At 43.4% G+C, this 15,090-nt stretch overlaps 1 protein-coding gene and 1 gene segment (V, D, J or C); both read right to left on the bottom strand.

Moving 5' to 3' along the window:
* Positions 1-15,090, bottom strand: part of LOC123792759 (immunoglobulin lambda-1 light chain-like) — a 343,464-nt gene that overhangs the window by 275,018 nt on the left and 53,356 nt on the right. Inside the window, exon 2 of one of the 3 annotated variants that reach the window (XM_087857560.1) lies at positions 14,698-15,002. The exons of the other annotated variants lie outside the window; for them this stretch is intronic. Coding sequence (XP_087713686.1) covers positions 14,698-15,002 — 305 coding nt within the window. The remainder of the gene's footprint in view (positions 1-14,697; positions 15,003-15,090) is intronic. 3 annotated transcript variants of the gene reach the window in all.
* Positions 1-15,090, bottom strand: part of LOC123792755 (immunoglobulin lambda-1 light chain-like) — a 388,881-nt gene that overhangs the window by 270,972 nt on the left and 102,819 nt on the right.

The raw sequence follows: 15,090 nt of genomic DNA on the forward strand, positions 1-15,090 counted from the left end.
CTCTGGAAAACGGTATAGAGGTTCCTCAAGATGCTACAAATAGAGCTACCCTATGACTCAGCAATTGCACTACTGGTGTTAAGCAAAAGATACAGATGTAGTAAAAAGAAGGGGCTCATACACCCCAATGTTGATAGCAACAATTTCCACAATAGCCAAACTGTGGAAGGAGCCTAGATGCTCTTCAACAGACCAATGGATAAAGAAGATATGGTTCATATATACAATGTAATATTACTCAGCTATCAGAAAGAATGAATACCCAACATTTGCATTGACTTGGATGGAACTGAAAGGGATTATGCGAAGTGAAATAAGTCAAGCAGAGAAAGACAATTATCTTATATGGAACATAAGGAATAGAACAGAGGACATTATGGGAAGGAAGGGAAAACTGAAGGGGGAGGAATCATAGGGGAAGGTGAACCATGAGAGACTATGCATTCCAGGAAACAATCTGAGGGTTTCAGAGGGGAGGGGATCGGGGCATGGGGTATCCAGGTGATGGGTATTAAGGAAGGTACATGTTGTGGTGAGTACTGGTTTATATGTAACTAATGAATCATTGAACACTACATCAAAAACTAATGATGTACTATACAGTGGCTAACTGAACAGAAAAAAAAAATTGAACTCCAGACTTCAGATGGAGAAAAAAAAAAAAGACATCGATGGATATACTGACCTTAAGAACTTCTAAAACATTTCCAGTTGTTTTATCAAAGGTGTCTCTTTTCTCGTCTTCAAAAGAAAAAAGATTTGAAAATATGGATAGTTGAATTATTTGAGAAGACATAGAAGACTGTTCCTATAGTTTGAGTCACACCATACAAGATGCAATGGCAGCTCCACAGATCTCATACTGGATTGACCTGTTCACTTGACATCTAGCCTGTGATTTTCCTGGTAATTTCCCTATTATGAAAATAGAAACTAATTTCTCAGAAGGAAACTGTGGTCCCATTTAATAGGAGACACAGTTGAAGTGGCATGGGGGCTCCCTGCCCTCCTATGCGCATGTGGATACTTTGTAAAGATATCACTGATGCCATGACAGTCAGGGAGACGTCTTACACTAGAAGACCTCAGGCCAACTGTCAGTGTTCCCTCTGCCAACTTGTTTGTCTCTGTGAAGACCCACACCCCACAGCAGGTGCAGACTCTGACCAGCCTCACATAGACAAGGGTTCAGAGAGACCTCCTGTGAACATCCCAAGCATCCAGATGCTTCCTGCAAAACACCAACCACTGATCTTCACGAGGAGCTGCCGTGCATCTGTTCCATTTTCTGTGAGTTCTAGAGGCAACATCAGCACCACCTATAATAGAAGAGTTAGTGTTTTATGTAAAATTCTGCTGCAATAATGTGCCCACATAATTACACGTGACATAGATATAATAATCTTGACTGCCTCATAAAGGAGGCAAAATGACTCCATGACTCAAAATGTCCATGACTCAAGACACTATCCTGTTTCATAGCACAGGCCCCCTTTCCACTGTGCTGGGACCCGCCTGCTAAGGGTTTCCATATATGACAGTGTTCTGGCCTTGATGATTCAAGCCTAAAGTTGCTGACTGTTATCAGGGAAAGGAATATGGTAGGTGGTCAAAAGATTTGAAAATAACTGATGGTGAGAACATTATGGAAAGACTGAGCTCTCAAGTGGGCGACTATTATTCAAGGCTTTCCCCAGAAACAGAACTAATATGAGTTGTATGTGCGCATGTGTGTGTTTGTGTGTGTGTGTGTGTGTGTATATATATATATATATATATATATATATATATATATACACATATATATATGTCTGTGTATATTTATATTTTAAATATATTATGTGCAATGTGTATAGATATATAAATATATATCATATTTTGTACATAACTATATAATGTTTTGCACATAATTATATACATATACATTATAGGAAATATATATTATATAGAATGTACAAAAAAGATACATATACATTTAAAAATATTTTTTCATACATATGAAATTTTATGTATATGAAAATTGGTGCACATGGTTATTGAAGCATGGAAGTTAATGAGCTTCCATCTGCAACTTACAGGCCCCAGAAGGTCAATGGTGTGATTCACTTAGAGTCCAAGGCTAGGGAACTAGGGAAGCCAATGATGTGAATTCCTGTCTAAAGGCAGGAGAAGTTGAAATAAGATTTCCGGCTCAACCAGAGATGAGATTAGGGAGGTGAGTTCCTCCATGTCTGGCTTCCGATCCACTCAAGCCCTCATGGATTGGGTCATTCACACACACTTTAGGAACAGCAATCTGCTGTATTGAACCCACAAATTCAAATTCTAATCTCAGCCAGGAATACTGTCAACACCCAGAAATAATGTTGCATCTGGGCACCCTCTGACCCGCATAGACAGACACAAAAACTTAACCATCACAGTGACCATCTTTCCTGATACCCCACCAGGGAATGAGGCTGTTGTGAGGACATGGCACTTCCAGTGCTAAACTGGGAAACTTCTGCAACATGACGTGCGCCTTCTAGATCTTCCGATGCCCAAGCCTTGCTTCATTCAGTTGTTCAAACAATTCATGGATCTATTTATAAATTATTAAAGTACTTAATTTATTTTTATATAATTAGCAATTAATCACAACTGAAGCTCCAGCTACACACTGGTTGTTCATCAGGGAAATAGATGCTTTGACTTTCCAGAGAAAAGGGGGACAAACCCATCAGCTATGTCTTCCTTTCTAGAAGAAAAGGAGATCTTGTAGAAAGAGCCTGTGCTGGTGGAGACACTGACTCTTCATTTCTTTGTTGATGAGTTGAAAAGATGAGAAAAGTCCCTCTCTGGGACAGAGCAAAACAGGAAAGAAGAAGCCATCATTGTACTAAAGGAAAAGAGCATAGGGAGTGTGGCTCCTGGATCTTATGTTGATCAAGGAGAGGACCTGAGAGAGAACATAATTCTCAAGAGCATGCTGCATGAAGCCCCTGGTGCAAAGGGCTTGGAAAGCATCCTTAGAACAAGGGGAGATCCTGTGAGCACAAGGCAGGCTTTGGTGTCAGTTCCTCATGAACTCGGACCACTGTGGAAAGTGCCACTATCAGCATATGAACAACAGTAATACTCAGCCTCATCCTCAGCCTAGAGCCCAGAGATAGTCAGGGCGGCTGTGTTTCCAGACTTGGAGCCTGAGAAAGGATCAGTGATCCCTGACAGCCGAGTATGGACATTATAAATCAGATCTCTGGGGTGCATGCCTGGATGCTGTTGGTGCCAGGAGACATCATTATGCCTGCCAATGTCATTCCTGTTTCCAGAGCCCCAGGCCCTGAGGGAAACTAGTTAGGGCAGTCTGGGCCCAGAAACACAAAAAGAGGAAAAACACACTCTTATTAGGTCAGTGCTGGAACCTCAGGGGAATCTGACTAGGGACAGTGGATCAACCCAGATGTCCTCATGGTGCCTTCCCTGGAGACCCCACATGTGCCCTGAATAAGAGGGATACTTCTGAATCTTTGGACAACAGAGCTTAGTGGAAAAGGTTGAAACACTTTCCATGTATTTCTGAAAGTCAGGAACTTGAATATCCATGCCTTGTTTGTCCAGAAGATAAAGAGCTCCTGATACTCATGGTGATGAGCTTCTGGACCTTCTGTGTTTCTGCTCTGTCATGACCTTGTCTCTGTGAACATTCGAGGCAGGGGCACTTTCTTTTGTGCCCTCTGCTGGGCTCCTTCTGAGAATGTTTCTACTCTTAGGACAGAGTTACTGCCCACCCCAGTGGAAACATCTATTGTGAGTTGGTGGTGGTGGCAGGCTCTCACCCAGCTGCAAGCTGTCACCGTCCCCACCCCTACTTGTTTGTACTGGTGCATGGGCAACATCAAAACCCATCAGCTTATTTGTAAATAACTTGCATTGAACACACAGGTGTGCTGAAGGCCCTTGAGTTGATGGGTACCTGGTCCTTCAGTGTCTCTGCTATGACGTGGCTGTGTCTCCTTGGTGATCCCAGGCCTGTGTTGCCCAGGAAATGCCCCCTGAAAGGTGCCCACTCGTCAGAGTCTCTCTATGGTTAGGAAAGTGTTGTTGTTTATGATACACAAACACCTGCTGTTGGTGGGGGAGGGAGGCAGGGTCTCCCCTTGCTGCAGGCTCATCACTGACCCCACCCCAACTCCTCTGTGCTGAAGCATCTGCAATACTGGATCCCACTAGTATATCAGTCATCCCTAAGCACTCACCACCGGCCCATAGAGAAGAAGGTGGGCAGGTGTGAGGAAACCACTGGAGGGAACCAGGAGCACAGGCCAGGAGCAACAGCTGTACATCTGTGTCTGCTCTTCCTCCTTCTGCCCTTTCATCCTCAAACGAACAGCTTCCCTTTCCCCTACTCTGATTCTCAACCTAAATGCTAAGACGAAAAATTATGCTGCCCATGGCAGGTGTTCTATGGAGGGATGAACCTGAGAAGGCAAGGGCAGGTTGATGGCGAACATGTCTGTGTGCCCAAGACTGGTATTCGTTATAAATGTCATATTGCTCAAGATTCCATTCCATTTTAGCCTAGAGTTGTTTTCTCAGTCACGTGTGTGTGTGTGTGTGTGTGTGTGTGTGTGACAGATTTTATTTGTTTATCTGAGAGAGAGATTGAGAGGGAAGGATCAGGGGGAGTGGCAGAGGGAGAAACAGACTCCCTGCTGAGCTGTGGGGCTCTATCCCAGGACTCCAGATCTTGACCTGTGCTGAAGGCAGATGCCTAACCAAGTGTGCCACCCAGGTGACCCTCAGTGTGTGTGTGTCTGTATGTCTGTGTGTGTGTGTTTCAGTTTTCTTGACTTTCTTCCTTCTCTAAATGAAAGGCTAAAGCAATAATCTTTACTGGTAAGTACCACACTGGCAGGTAAGTCAGGGGGGCCTGCAGTGCATGGGAAGCCCCCATCTGCTATTAGCAAAACCTTTCTTGACTTTCCTCCTTAACGACCCTCTCTGAGTTTCCTAAACTGTCCACATGTGGTCTTCCTAGAAGAGGTGACCATTCACTGTAAATCAACGTGGCATACGGAGTCATGTATGCATACAATAGGCAGTAGCTACACATCACTGGAAAAACATCATGATCACAACCCGCAACAGGCAGCAGTAACAGGACACACACAGGAAGGAAGGATAAACTGGACAGCAATTCAATGTGGCCATCAGCTTGAGCAGGGAACCTGTGGAGAGGACGACCTGCCGGGTGGTGGTGCAAGGAAGTACATCTGCCCATTGCCAACTCCCCCAGTGCACTGAGGGCCGTGGCCCTGCCTCTGCGCCTGGAACACTCTGCCCTTCCTTCATGCTCTGGGACATACAACTACTCAGGTGCACCTGGCAAGGCTGGGGTTCAGGCTCTACTCTTAGCTCTCCCTTCTCCACACCATGCAGCAGCACCTGGGTCTCTCCAGCCCCAGGTGCTGAGGACATGCTGGTGCCTGCTGGAGTCCTGGAGAACCTAGGGCAGCCTTAGATTCCCTCCTCCGGTCCCAGCAACCCTTGCCCTGGTGCATGGGAGTCGGGGAGGGAGGAGGGCAAGGCTGTGCCCCAAACCAGTTCCCTCCTGGTTTCCTTGCAGTAGACACAGGGGAGGCGGGGTCAGAGCCTCCGAGCCAGGACCATCAGGATGCTCATTGGTACTAAGCACACCCAGTAGACAATGAAAGAAAGGAGGTATTTGAGAGTCAAGGGAGACACTCTCTGCTACCACCAGCCCCTCGACCTCTGCTCCATCCACTCCCTAGGGCCCGCCATCCCCCTTGATTCTCCTCTGGCTGACACAGTGGGACCCTCCCTTTGGAAGGAGGACAACATTTGGCTGAAGCCCTTCTTTGTCAACCCTGTTGGCTTCCAGGGACTGGATGCTGATGGGAAAACTGGGAGAAGCCAGAGCCAAGTGACTAGAGCTCCAAGTCGACCCCCTAATTGCACCCATGGTCTGGGAAGAATGCTTTGAATCTCCCCAGCAGCCTTGACCTGGGCACCATGTCTGCCCCAGGAGACCTGATCCATCTCCTCTGGCCAAGCCCCTCCCCTGGGTCTCTTACTTCCTGCCTTGGTGCCAGGACAGGGACCCTGTTCTGACACCTTTTTGTCTCAGCACTCCCTAGTCCCTGATTTCCTGGCCCCTCTCCAACTTTGCTGCATGGAGGGATGTTAGCAGACACAGTGGGACCTCCTCTAAAAGCTTTCAAAACTCTTTTCCAGTTTCCCCCCTTTTCTACTCCCTATGGCTCAAACTGACAAATTTCCATATTAACATCAGCATTATCCCTTTTGGGTTCCATTTAAGTCAGAAAAAGAAGACACTGCCATTACTCTCTCTGCATACCACCATAATCCCAGGGGCCCTGCAAAGGGTTAGATGGTCCCATCCCTAGAAAAGTGAAGCACAGAGAATAGATGGGGGAAGGCACTGACATTTGAAGCAACATCAAACCCATGGTGAGTTTCCTATCTTTCAATCAGTGTCCCATGGCCTGGACCAAACACAATGCAACACATGGGGAAAACACCATCCCTTTTCCCCTATAGGAGGGTCCAATGGATGAACGAGCTCTTGGGTCTTCATCAGGACAGGGTAAACCACAACCATGCCCTTCTCCCAATGCAGGCCCTCACTGTCCCATGGTGGCCTCCCATGGTGCAACCCAAGGAGCAGAGAAGATAGCTAAGTGGGATCAGGAAATCTCTCCTGTGTTCCTCTACTCCAGCTTCCTTGCCCTCCCTGTTCAATTTAGGCCCCTGGCCCCTCCAAAGGCATCTCTTCCGCCTCCTGCTGCTGTTTTCCTGATTTAACCCAGCAAGGAGGGTCATCGTTCTTTTCCCTGTAATTCCTTTAATATCGCTAAAAGATATGGACTTCTTTTTAATTTTTTCTTTACTTTTTTAAATTTGAATTCAATTAATTAACATGTAATGTATAATTAGTTTCAGTGATAGAGTTAAGTGTTTCATAAGTTGCATATAACATCCAGTGCTCATTATATGAAGTGCCCTCCTTAATGCCCATCACCCAGTTACCCCATTCCATTATCCACCTCCCTTCCAGCAACCCTCAGTTTGTTTCTTGTAGTTAAGAGTCTCTCATGGCTTGTCTCCCTCTCTGATTTTGTCTTATTTTATTTTCCCTCTCTTCCCCTCTGATTCTGTTCTGTTTCTTAAATTCTACATATGAGTTAAATCGTATTATAATTGTCTCTCACTGATTGACTCACTTTGCTCAGCCAAATAACTTCTTGTTCCAACCATCCTTGCAAATGGAAAGATTTCATACTTTTGATGGCTGAGTAATATTCTATTTTATATCTGTGTGTATGTACACATTTATAAACCACATCTTCTTTATCCATTCATCTATCATTGGACATCTGGGCTCTTTCCATCGTTTGGCTATTGTGGACATTGCTACTATAAACACTGGGGTGCAGGTGCCCCTTCGGAGCACTACATTTGTAATCTTTGGAATAATACCTGGTAGTACAATTGCTGGGTCATAGGGTAGCTCCATTTTCAACTTTTAGAGGAACCTGCAGGTTGTTTTCCAGAGTGGCTGCACCAGCTTGCATTCCCACCAACAGTGTAAGAGGGTTCCACGTTCTCGGAATCCTTGCCAACATCTGTTGTTTCCTGAATTGTTAATTTTAGCTAGATTATTCTATTTTATATATATATATATATATATATATATATATATATATATATATATATATATATATATATATTAATAATATTTAGTTAATTCTGCCTGGTGTGAGGTGGCATCTCATTGTGGTTTTGATTTGTATTTCCCTGATGCCAAGTGATGTACAGCATTTTTCATGTGTCTGTTGGCCATTTGTATATACTCTTTTGGGAAATGTCGTTCCTTTTTTCTGCCCATTTCTTGACCGGATTTGTTGTTTTTGGGTTGTTGAGTTTGATAAGTTCTTGATAGATTTTGGATACTACCCCTTTATCTGATAAGACTTTTGCATATGTATTCTCTCATTCTCTAGATTGTGTTTTAGTTTTCTCGACGGTTTCCTTTGCTGTCCAAAAGGCTTTTGTCTTGATGAGATCCCAAGAGTTCTGTCTTCTTTTTAGTTCCCTTGCCTTTAATCATGTCTAGCAGGAAGTGATTGCAGACAAGGTCAAAGAGGTTGCTGCCTCTTTCAAGGACGGTCATCTTGATTACAGCATGATAGAGAGGAGAGTAAGTCAATGACAATGCAAGCGTCCTTTCTCTAGGCCAATCTGCACTGGTGTAGGAAATGGAGGCATGTAAAGTGAGGATTTTCCTGAGAGTTGTGGTCATTGCACTGAGTAGGCATCTCCTTCAGCCTCTGTTCTCCTGTTGAGGAGTTTGAAAGAGTTACCTTCTGGAGTCATATCACACAGAGCAGAAGCTGTGACCCTCCCCAGACAATTCCACAGAGAGTGTGTCTGTGGCTCACAGGGACTTGGGCATTCTTCATCTTATCCCTTAGTGCATATTGAAAGGAATTCCCCCTCAGAGCTGTGTGGCTTCTAAAGTAAAATCCTTTCATCCACAAACTGATTTTTGACCTACCATGTTTTCTAAAAGAGATGGGTTTGGGGCAAAGACTCCAATCAAGGCTGACAGTCCTTGTGAGAACAGAAATGGGAATGCATATTCAGAAAATGGGCATATTTCTAGAGTGTGAATGTTCGGATAAACCTATTTTAGTGTCCTTGGTCATACCCCAGGAAAGACTGTTGAAGAGCACAAAAGAAGTGATGCCTTGGTCAAGGGTGGGAGGAAATAATTGGTGTACATGGCGGTGTGGAAAAGAAAATCTGTAGCGCGAGAAAGTGATAGCATTCTTATTTGAATGCATTGTTTATGTGTGTTTTGAACTTACGTGTCTTATATTACTTCAGAATTAATGATGTGTATTACTGAGATAATAATAAAATGGTAACCGCTTAATGACCTCTTAAATCCATCAGTTAGTTTTTGGGGTCAGTTAGTAGTCTTGTGATTAGATCTTGGACTCCTGAGATCACTATAGAGAGGTTCCCTGGGTATAATCCAGGTGTCCAAGTTCTTCTTGTGTGGTACTTACAGGAGCTGAATTTATTCTGATCCATGCTCTGTTAGTACAATTCATGCTCTGTTAGAAAAAATTCAGGACATCATGGTGCAGGGAACACTATTTGTTTTTATTATTCTGCATTTTTGTGACCTCAAAAGAAAGCATGAAATACAAATAAGAAGCAAGACTGTCCTGAATGGGAGGAAAGTGGCCATTTTTCACAAATATGATTAATAACTGATAATCAATAAACTAAAGTAAATTAAATAAAAAATTAGTGCCAAGATCCTTATCTTTCAGGTAGAATGAAGCAAGATGCTTCCATAACTATAGAAAGTGGGGAAAAAAGAAAGATAAAATATCCAGAACAGATGAAACGGAAAATGAGTGGCCCTTAACTCAAAGTAACACTCTCTCATGAGATCAGTGCTGGGGCCTCAAAGAAACTGAGGAAAAGAAGACAATATACCAGCCCAGATGTCCCTGTGGTCCTTCCTGGAGGTTCCATGTGCCCCAGGTGAAGAGGGTGAGGAAGACCTGAATCCAGGCCATGGTGGAGATGGTCCCAAAGGCACTGCCTTCTGAGCCCTAACCCCAGGCCTGGCTCCCCCACAACTCTGTTATACCTTCCCCCTGCTTCAGAATATGAGGGGTCTTCAAGCAAATATGCTTCCTACCAGCCTCTCCTTACCTCCTCCTATCTGACCCTTCATTTTAGAAATTTCTGCATCTAAAGCAGAAACACTTGGATGAAGGATTAAAACATTTTGACATGGATGTTCTAAGGCAGAGTGCATGTCACTGCCCAGGAAATGGAGTCAGACTTGGAATGTCCCTTAGTTCCTACTGTGAGAGTCCCCATGTATTTGAAAAATAATCTCAGAACTTACATTTGTGCTGTATACATTGAGGGTGGGAAAAAAATCCAGAAGGGCTGGAGTTAGAAGAGATTCACTCTTTCTTTGTAAGCACCAAAACCAGCTGGAGTTGTTCACATGTCTCACAGCCTTCCTCTCCTCCTCAGTAAGGTGGGTTCTCATGCATCTTTTTGTTACCTTCACCACAAGGCTCTGAGCCTGAGGCCTGGGGGTGTTTGTTGGATTTTGAGTAAGAACTTATTGAGACACAATAGATTTGGATCAACCATCTCACGTGGTCCTTCCTTGCGGGACTCAAGAAGAATCATCTCTTGGGACTTCATGCAGGTCAGGGTAAATCACAGCCATGACTTTCCCAAAATCCAGGTCCATGCTGGCCCCTTGGCAGCCACAGATGGTGAAACCCAAGCACCAGGGAAGGCAGCTGAGTGAGAGCTCGAATCCTTCATGTTATCCTTCTGTTCCTTCCTTCTTCCCCTCCAGTCACTACCAGGTCCCTAGATCCATCTTCAATGCGTTAGAGTTCATTTGTCTTTGTCTCCATCTTCCTCAGGAATGGAATAGGTCACCTACCACACCAGGTGGCTTGGACCCGCCTCTCAAGACCAGGTAGATTTTCTTCCTCCACAGCCTTGTCACAGGGTTCCTGATAGTGTGACAGTTCTTGGGTTAGAGGTCAAATAAAACCAACCCCTGAAGGAAGTCTGGATGAGAACAATGGCATGGAGAGAGAAAGGATTGGTTTCTCTTGATGTTGATATCAAAACTATTGCAGAAGGATAGAGAACTCAGTCAGCACTGAGAATAACCTAAAGAAAACCATGATTTCGTTTTCCAGTGTTTGTGTATCTGGCAGAAGGGAACTGGGGTCAGGATTACTCAAAAGGACTCAACTTCAGGAACCTCTCATCAGAGTACATTTCTCTATTGAGTCCATTGGACAGAAGTTCATTCTTGTCTTAATCTTCTCTGCAGAAAGACTAACTTACCTGAGAGCTGTGCATCTTCCTGAGGTAAATTCCTCTCCATCTAGAAGGAGATGCCTGACCTAATGTGCTTTCTAAACAACATGGTTTAAAGGCAGGAAACTTCAATAATTATCAGTATTAAAATGTGGGTAGCCACGTCTATAATTAAAAAAAAAAAAAGCTCCACTTGCTCTTCCAAAGACCGAGTTTAATAATAAATAGGATGAAGTCATGTAAGGAAAATTTTGATATTCAATATATAGACAGAAAGACATGTCCGTAAAAGAACTTCTAATTTAAATACTTTATTTATTTTCTTATTTTTTTTTAAGATTTTATTTATTTATTTATTTGACAGAGAGAGAGAGACAGCCAGCTAGAGAGGGAACACAAGCAGGGGAAGTGGGAGAGGAAGAAGTAGGCTCCCAGCAGAGGAGTCTGATTCTGGGCTTGATCCCAGAACACCAGGATCAGTCCCTTAGCCAACATCAGGCACTTAATGACTGAGGCACCCAGTTGCCTCTAAATGCTTTATTTAAAAAGCCTCCTTGTTGTATGGTGACTAACATAATATAATAAAAAATTATTATAAGAAATGAAAAAATAAAAAAAGCCTCCTTGTAAAAACAAATAATAAATAAATAAATACAAAAAAATAAAGGGGAAATTCTGATTGAGGCTGACTGGTCCTTGCCACCAGAGAAATGTCCCCTCAGGGAACAGATTAGGAATCTACTCAGTGTGGATGTTCTAAAGAAACCATTTAAGTGTCACTATTCACATATCTTTAACAGGTATTTCTCAGAGCACAAGGGAGATGACATCCTGGCCTAGGGTTGGACCAGTTAGCTCCCTCATAGCCTCAGCGATTGGGGCAGAAGGAAAAGGGTCATTGCTAGAGGTGATAGATTTGGTTTCGACAATCACAGTCATTCTTGTGTGTTTTAGAGTCTCATGTAGTATAATTCTGGAGAGAATTTAGATAACAGTGTCTATTATACAATACCAAATGGTTGGTATGTATAAAATACCAAAAATTGACTTTTTCATAAGTCAATCACCTGGACATCTGAGCATGACTTTGTAGCCTCGTTGACTGGATACTTGTCCCTTGAAATCACTTTGGAGAGGCTCCTGAGAATTTTCGGGATCTCAGGCACTTCTTGCAGGAAGTAAACCTGAACTTTACAATGAGCCGGATGCTTCTGTTCTGTGTTCTGTTAGTAACAGAAACAAATTCAGCTCTCCCTCTGCAAAAGGCAGGAGCCGCTGATTGATTTCAAACCCTTTGGATTTTTGTGTCCATACAATAAGACGTGATATTCAAACAATAAATCCCACAATCACCCAAAAGTGACAAAATGACCACATGAACACAATATCCTTATGATTCAATAAGAAACATAGCAAATGTGATAAAAATATAAGAAATCAATACCCAGCATCTTACTTTATAAGGCAAATGAAAGATGATGATTCCTTATACACAAGCAATTTTAAAATAAGAAAAAATGCAGAAATGATGCCCAGGAGAATGAGTGGCACTTAATGAGAAATTCTATGAACTCATCAATGAGAATTGAGTGGAGGTGCTGATTCCCTGATTGCACTGAACAGAAAAACACTGCTGGAGATTTAGAGCATAGGGACACTTAAAATATTTCAAATCATCTCTATCAAAAGTAATCTCGTTAGGGGTGTCTGGCTGGCCCAGTCAGTAGAGCGTGTGACTCCTGATCAGGTTCATAAGTTTCAGCACCATGTTTGGTATGGAGACCACTTTTCAAAAACTTAAAAAATATTTTTTAAGGGGCACCTAGGTGGCTCAGTTAGTTAAGGGTCTGCCATCGGCTCAGTTCATGATCCAGGTTTTTGGAATGAAGCCCTGGGTCAGACTCACTGTTAAGTGGGAGTATGCTTCTCCCTCTCCCTCTCCCCACTCGTGCTTTCTGTCTCATTTTCTCTCTCTTTCTCTCAAGGTCAAATTACTTAATTAAAAAACATGTTTTAAAAAGTGACCGCTTTCCAATTAAAACTCATAAAATCTCGTACACCAATTTTACCTATTTTGTAAGTAGCAACCACTCTCTCATCTTTTCATAAAAGTATTTAAGTGTATACTGCTTCACCGTTTCAGAATACCCAGGAGGCTGTTGCTATAACTTGAGTCTCCACACACTCAAGACACAAAGGGCTACAGCAGCCCCATTATGTCATATTGGAGCCATCCTGTTCACACAATATCTATACACAGGATTATTCTGTAAGGTTACCTATAATTAATATACTAACTACTTTCTCAGAAAGATATTGTGTCCCCTCCTTAAAAGAGACTCATTAGAATAGGCAATGGTGCCTCCTACCTCCTATGTACATGTCAATATTTGCTAAAGGTCCTATTGATGTCATTCCAGTCTGGAAGCACACTTATGCCAGATACCATACAGAATAACCAGACAGTGGCCCCTCTACCTCCTACAGGTTTTCTCCACAACGGCACACATCCAACATGCAGATATAGTCTGTGTACACCTTCCACAAACATGAGGGACTAACTTAGGTTTTCATGCTGTGTCCTCAAAAGCAAATGCTCCTTCCTATTGTGATTTGACCCAGAAGCTTAGGGGTCTGTTGTGGCAAGTTCCCAGCCTGGATGATTAACACATGAAGGTATTGACCATTTATTGGAGGAAGAAAGGAGCCAACTGGAAAGAGATTTGGAAAGTTAACTAAGGGAGAGAACAGAATGAGAGAGACTGCGTTCTCAGGTAAGCTGACCTTGCATCCTGAATTGCCCCAGAGTGAGGGCACTGCTACGACATGGCACTTTTACTGCTAAAACTAGGAAAATTCTGGCAAACTGAGATCAATTGGTTAGTGAAACAGGTTTTCTGTGGTCTACACAAGGTTCAATTAAGGGACAGAGAATATTTGCATATATATGATGTGAATGTATATTTAGTGATTTGTCATAACTGGGATACCAGGTAGAGCTTGGACTGGCTCCTAATGAAAATCAGATATGGTGGGGTTCCTTGAGGAATGGCAAGAAGCCTTCTGTTCCCAGGTGGAAAATGGGATCATGTTGGAAAGAACCCACCCTGTCAGGGGGACAGGGCTGAATCCAGGGTAGGGATTCATTGTTCTGAGGGGAGGGGAGCTTCTACATACAATGGAGTCTCAACACCAAATCCCCTGCTCAGCTTCCTTGGATATGGGGTCCACAAGAAGGGGCACTGGAAAAACAACTTGTTCCTTTTCTCCTCATTCCTTCAGCTAGATCTTCAGCTGTTTAGTGAGTTGCTGTTTTCTCAAACACTGACATGTAGCACAATATCCCACCAAGGTGGATCATGTTCACTAGAGTATGGTGGACACTGAGTTAGGTAAAAAAAGGTCATTTCTGGATAAATGACTCCCACCTGGACTAACAGGAGTGAGAGGCTGTCTTTTAAAGTAAGGATGTCCCTGAGAACTGTGAAAATTATGCAGTGCAGAGGTCTCTTTATCCCTCTATTCCTGCCATTGAGGAATGGGAAGATCATCTTCTGGGAACATGTCAAGAAATAAAGAGACTGACAATTCCCCAGGAAGCTTGTTCTATTTTACTACATTGCAGGAGTTAGAGGACCTGAGAGAGAACTGAATTCTCAAGGCCATACTGCATGACGCCCCCTCTATACATAGTTAGGATTGAGGAAGCATCTTCCCAGCAAGGAGGGAGGCTGTGAGAACAGGACAGGTTTTGGTTTTACTTCCCCATGAACTTAGACCACTGTGATAAGTGCTACCACTTCTAGCTGAGGCACAGTAATACTCAGCCTCATCCTCAGCCTGGAGTCCAGAGATGGTCAGGGAAGCTGTGTTGCCAGACTTGGAGCCAGAGAAGCGATCAGGGACCCCTGATGGCCGAGTATTTACATAATAAATCAGAGTTTTGGGGGCCATTCCAGGATACTGTTGGTACCAGGAGACACCATTATACCTTCCAATGTCATTGCTTGTTCCAGTACAAGAAATGGTAACTGTCTGTCCCAGAGTCCCAGACACTGAGGCCGGCTGAGTCAGGGCAGACTGGGCCCAGGAACCTAAAAAAAGGATAAATGCAATAGTTAGCTCTGTGCTGGGTCCTCAGGTAAACCTGAGGAGGAGAGAAAGGATCAGCTTAGATGTCCC

The sequence above is a fragment of the Ursus americanus genome, chromosome 30, assembly GCF_024610735.1.
Source record: "Ursus americanus isolate L20-20 chromosome 30, mUrsAme1.1.p, whole genome shotgun sequence".
Lineage (NCBI taxonomy): Eukaryota > Metazoa > Chordata > Mammalia > Carnivora > Ursidae > Ursus > Ursus americanus.